This window comes from Microplitis demolitor, chromosome 2 (assembly GCF_026212275.2).
Source record: "Microplitis demolitor isolate Queensland-Clemson2020A chromosome 2, iyMicDemo2.1a, whole genome shotgun sequence".
NCBI classification, from domain to species: domain Eukaryota; kingdom Metazoa; phylum Arthropoda; class Insecta; order Hymenoptera; family Braconidae; genus Microplitis; species Microplitis demolitor.
In genome coordinates this window covers 60,598-67,138 of record NC_068546.1, presented here as the reverse complement: position 1 = coordinate 67,138, position 6,541 = coordinate 60,598, and the positions used below count along the sequence as shown (strand labels likewise).

Genomic DNA, 6,541 nt, shown 5'->3' with positions numbered 1-6,541 from the left:
ACCACCAATTTTTATTTTAAAAAATCAAGTATTCGTTAAAAAAAAAATCTGGTGGCCTATTTAGAGTAAAATAAATTTTGAGGTCATATTATTATGAAATAATTATTCTATGACTAACAAGTAGTGGGATTAAAATTCTTAAAAGTAAAATGATCAATTATTTTATTTGAATTACTTAAAACCGTAAATACAAAACGTGATAAAGTTTATTGTATACAATATGTTTGTCAATAAATTTATAAACACTACATAATTTAAAAGAAAAAAATATTTAAATATAATCAATATAGATGTTCCGGAAACATATAATCAATGCCATCGTCTGACCCATTCTTTCATTATTTGATAAGATGACTAATTTTTATACCCGTCTGTTATTAAGATTATCTAATCACAAGATTTTTATATTTTTTTAAATCCTCTATAGAACTTATTATTTTTTTATGGATAACAACTTTAAATGGACAATAACAAGCATTAGAAAAAAAAAAAAATAAAAAAAAAAATAAATAAATAAATATTAAAAAAATATGAAAACAACTTTCGCGTCGTGGATTTCCTTGAAACGAGATTTTTACTTAATGTTTCATATTTAATGCTCTTTTAGTCTGTGGCCGGTAAAAATTAAGATTAATGAAACTCAATAGGTAATTAAGCCAGAATTTTCATTTAAAATCCATTACGAAAAAACTATATAATATTTTAAGAATTCTCAAATTTATGTTTAAAAGATAACCCAGCTTTGATCTATCATAATAAATTTATAATTATAATTATAATACTAATAACTTATTACCAATTAATAGATAACTATTTCCAAATCCAAGGAAAAATATCAATAGCAAATAAAATATAAATATTTAAACAATTTATATCATATTTTTTTTTTTTTTTTTTTTTTTTTTTTTTTTTTTATAAAACAAATTAATTTTTTCGCCAAACAAAAATCATAAACTGTTGTTTAACATCCGGAAGTTTTTTTATCAAGGTCAAAAAAAAAATACATTTATATATATATATGTATATATTATTTATAATAATTAATAATAAAAAATCCGCTACTCGTTGGCCTTGAGATTAAAAGGCTAAATTCATTTAGAATGTACAGCGGACTTGCATCAAGATCACCGACCCTCATTATTTTTTATTTTTAACTTTTTTACAGTTTTATTGTCCCATTAAGAGCGACGACCCTCTTCTTCAAGGTCCTCTTCATCTCAACCAATAATTTTATAAAAATATATCGAGATTAATTTAAAATATTTAGTATTTAATTTATAATTTTTAAAAAATGAAAAAAATAATCACAAGTTATACTAAATTATATATATTTTTTATTAAATATTGTAAATAATATATATGACAAATAGTTTTCAGGATAACACGTGTAATGAGTACTCGGGTAATGTAATCTTATGAGAGAGGGAAACTAAGACCGCTGCACTGGTTTATATACTTAATATTGCATTGTTACTACTATATATTTAAATATATAAAAGCATTCGATAATAAGTAGATTGCATTTATGGAAATACCGTGCAATTGAGAAAATTACAGTCAGTCGTTCTTCGACATTTCAAGTATACATTTATATATTTTTGTTTGTGTTTTTTTTTTTTTCTTTTTTTTTTTTCTCGAATAAAATTTAATGTAATTTGTGATAAATTAATTTTAAAATGTAATTGAATAAAATTTTTTTTTAAATTAACAAAGAATATTTTAGTCAATATTTGGATATTTGTAAATAATTGAATGGGAAACAAAAAAGGTAATTTAAAGAGTTATAATTTAAATTAAAAATTAAATATATATTTGTTTTTAGTTATTTTTTAATAACATATATTTCTTATCATTAAACAAAGGCATGAGTGAATTATTAAGTGATACGGAGAGAGTTTAAGCGGGAGTTATAGAACTGGGTTAAAGATATTTTTTTAAAATTACGATTGACTTTGGTCGGTATCCAGAAATATAATATATAATAATTTCATATAAAAATATATATATTAACTGGGAAATTATTTATTTCCCTATTAGTTTAATTATTTTAAAAATTCATTTTATTACTTTTTTTAAAAGAGAAGGGATTTTTTTTTTTTTTTTATTTTCTGAATTAGAATTATGATGCTTATAATTTTTTCGTCCCTAAAAAAAAATTCTAAAGATCACCTTCAAAAATTTCCGTCAGACAAAAACAAAAAAAAAAAAAAAAAAAAAAGAGAGAATTAGTTTGATAAAAAACCAATGAATTAATTTTAAAACTATCGTGAAATTAAAAAAAAAAAAAGTAATTTTCCAGTAGTCGTAACTTGTTATATAAGAATTATGAATTGTTCATGAACTTAATGGCATAAAAATATCGCTAAGATATTTTATTCTTTGTAATTTGATAAAAATAACTGGTAAAAAAATTGTCAAATTTATTTAATAGGATTACGGTAAAAATTAAGTAAGATTTAAAAATAACTTTATTATAATAAATGTAAAAAATGAAACTTGTATTCGCAGATAGAATAAGTATTTAAATAAAAATTTATTACTTATTTTACAGTTAAATTGTTTAATTAGTATGTTAAAATATGTTGATTAAAATGAGAAAAAAAAAAAAAACAAACGGCTAAAAATTTTTATAATCTCGAAACAATTAAAAATTTCTAGAACGGAAAAATTTCAAATATTAAATAAGTATTTGTCATTTTATATATAATTATAACTTCCTTATTTAGATAATCGTAAAAATGTCAATAAATATTTAAATGTATGGTAATTATTCTTCTTACTTGCATAATTAATTTCATAATTAAATGTTTATGACAGTTTATTTAAATTGTTTGTTTTGTTGACGAAAAAAAAAATCCTCGTTATTAGGCTAAATTAAAACAATAGTATTATAATTAATAGCCGATTTAATGACGCATAAAAAAAAATAATCTGTAATAAATATATAATTAGATAATGGGATAATTATTATAAAAAATATAATTGTCTTATTACTCATTTTTTTTTTTTTAAAGTTTTTTGACAAATGTGTCAGCCACGTGCCGATTTATCACGTCAATGATAAATTAATTTTTTTTGCAATAATTGTTTCCCGCATAAATTTTAAATTTTAAATTAAAAAGAATAAAAAATTAAACATGACATTTTAATAAATTTTTGTTTAAATTATTAAACTGACTAACCTTTTTAAAAATATCATATTGAATACTTGTAATTGTAACAAAAAAAATATCTGTCTTATAAATCAGATATTAATTTATAAATTATTTTATTTAATTCTGTTGATAAAAAAATAAATATATATTATATATATATAAATTCTTGCCGATAAAAAAAATTTTGACAAAATTGAGGAAAAGAATACTTTTAATTATGAAAAAAAAAGTAAAACAAAATTAAATTTATGATAATACTTAAAAAATTTTCAGGGACGTATAGGATATTGATATAAAATAAACGGATGATGATTAAGGAACCATAAAACAGGAAATTATGCTGTCATAAAATGAATTAGCATCGATGCATAATTTAAATAATGTTACATAAGATAATGAAACCATTGAAACTATAGATTAAATATAAAATCTAAATAACTGGAATATAACAATCAATGGGCTCTGGAAAATTTTGTGTTTAAGAAGACGAACGAGAACAAACAAAAGGAAAATAAATAAATTAAATTAAAACGAAGACGAAAACAAAAACCAGAAAAGTAGAAACATAAAAAAAGAAAAGAAAAAAAAAATTAATAAAGGTGGTGGTAGATCTGAGAATGCGATCGGTACTTGGCCGTCAGATGCTCACGCGAAGGTGACCGAGACCGGTTGTTCTGCTGTTTAATAGTGAGTGCGATCTGCGATGTCATTTGGATAGTGCATACTCTGCTAGAAGGACATTATCACCAGAAAGTATTAATCTTTTGGTTGTGACAGAATTTAAAACAAATTTTAGCATGTAAAATCTTTTTGTAATAAATTTGTAAAGAAATTACTGGAGATTAAATATCAGAGCAAGTTTATACTATTTATTATTTATTTAATAAATAAAACTTTCTAACATAATAATAAAGTAATTATTTAAAATGTATCAAAGAGCGGTATTAATTAATTTGCCAAAAGCTCAAACAATAGACATTGAATTTGAAAATGTGTCTTATAAAGTGAGAAATGGTTTTCGTAAAGAAAAAAAATCAATTTTAAAAGGAGTTAGTGGTTGTTTTAAATCAGGAGAGTTGACAGCAATAATGGGACCATCAGGAGCCGGAAAATCAACGTTACTTAATGTTCTTACTGGATTCCATGATTACAATATTAAAGGTACCATTGAATATACCAGTGAGCACAATAAACAGGGATGGAATACATATAGAAAAGCTGCATGTTACATTCAACAAGATGATCAATTACACTCACTTTTTACAACTATTGAGTCAATGACTATGGCAGCTAATTTAAAAATAGGATGCAGCTTGAATGATAAAGCAAAACAAATGTTAATTGATGATATTTTAGTAACCCTTGATTTGACTAAAACTAAAGAAACTCGTTGTGACAGATTGAGTGGAGGTCAAAGAAAACGTCTAAGCATAGCATTAGAATTAATAGACAATCCGCCAATAATGTTTTTAGACGAGCCGACAACTGGATTAGATTCTTCCTCAACGTTGCAGTGCATTGCAATGTTAAGAAATTTGGCAAATGATGGAAGAACAATTGTTTGTACAATTCATCAACCCAGTGCTGCTATTTATGAAATGTTTGATCACATTTACTTACTTGCTGATGGATATTGTATGTATCAAGGAGCACCTTCAAATACTATTAATTATTTTAGTAATTTAGGATTAAATTGTCCAAAGTATCATAATCCAGCAGATTATATGATTGAAGTGGTCAGTAAAGAATATGGTAATTTTAATAAACAATTAGCTGCAATTGCTGCTTCAGGATCACGTTGTTGGAGAACATCATTATTCGTTAAAACTCAAATTTATGTTAATGGAATACCAAGTAAATCATCAATTAATGATAATTGTAAAAAAGCAACTGTTATTATAAATCAACCGTCAGAAATAACACGTTTCTGGATACTATTGAATCGGTGCATAGTTGAATTGTATCGTGATTGGACGGTGACGCATTTGAAAGTTGTCCTTCACTTTCTTGTTGCCGTTATACTTGGTCTCGTTTTTGTTGACGCTGGATCTGATGGCTCTAAGACTATAAATAATGTAAGTTTTTTACTTATTACCGTAATATATTTATGTTACACAAGTATGATGCCTGCGGTATTAAGATTTCCAACGGAATTACCGATATTAAAAAAAGAAAAATTTAATAATTGGTATTTACTAAGAACATACTATGCAGCATTTTTAACAGCAAATATTCCTGTACAAATGATATTTGCCGTCGTTTACTCATCAGTTTCTTATTTTATGAGTAGCCAACCATTGGATCTTTATAGATTTTTAATGTTTCTTATTGTGACAATATTAACTACTGTTATTGCTGAAAGTTTTGGTTTACTTATTGGTACAATGGTAAGTCCAGTAAATGGTACATTTATTGGTGCTATTTCAACAGCTGTATTTTTAATATTTGCTGGTTTTTTGGTATTTTTACGGCATATGCCAAAAATAATGTACTACATTAGTTATATGAGTTATTTGAGATACGCACTGGAGGCACTTGTCCAAGCAATTTATGGTTATAACCGTGAAAAATTACCATGCCCATCTGAAGTTGACTACTGTCATTACCGATCACCCTCGAGTATTCTCAATGAACTGTCAATGGCTGACGCTAAATTCTGGATTGATATTATTATATTACTTGGTTACTTTGTTATTCTTAGAGTAATTGGTTACTGTACACTTAAAAGAAAATTGTCAAGTAATTTATAATAACTAATTTAAATACCTCCATTAATTGTTAAGTAATAATCTAATAATAAATTAATATTTCATTTTACGTCCGACAGTGATTTCGCAACAGTTATACATTAAGACTCAATGCTAAAAAAATTATAAATTGTAATCTAATCTATAAGAACAAAAAAAAAAAAAAAAAAAAAAAAAAAACAAAAAAAAAACAAAAAAAAATGTGTATACATATATATAAAAGCATTTATTTCGTTTATATAAAAAAAACCGAAGTTTTAAGTTGCTCATTACGTATATTACGTAATTAAAATTAGTATGCATTAGACGTTTACGATAAATATTTCTATTGTTTCATAAACCATGTACAGTTAATAAGTATATATATATATATATATGTAATAGATCAAAAGGTCTAACTGAATTTATATGTAAATAATTAATAAAATGATACGAGATTATAACCACCGATATTGTAACTTGTCTTACATCAACAATTTTTGAAATTTTTTTTTTATCAACTCATGTCCATCAATATTATGTGTTAATTATTATTTTTTAAATATGTAATTTATATCTATAATAAATTTAATTTTTTTTATTATTAACCATTGTCACTTTTTTTTAAATATAAATTCATAGCATATTTTATCATATGTA

At 23.9% G+C, this 6,541-nt stretch overlaps 1 protein-coding gene across 1 annotated transcript; it reads left to right on the top strand.

Annotated features, from left to right (window-relative positions):
- The first annotated feature begins 1,632 nt into the window (after positions 1-1,632).
- On the top strand, positions 1,633-6,044 carry LOC103578521 (ATP-binding cassette subfamily G member 4). The gene is made up of 2 exons (XM_014439781.2): positions 1,633-1,768; positions 3,429-6,044. The coding sequence occupies exon 2, from the start codon at positions 4,082-4,084 to the stop codon at positions 5,903-5,905; it is 1,824 nt and encodes a 607-aa protein (XP_014295267.1). The 5' UTR covers positions 1,633-1,768; positions 3,429-4,081; the 3' UTR covers positions 5,906-6,044.
- The last annotated feature ends 497 nt before the right edge of the window (positions 6,045-6,541 follow it).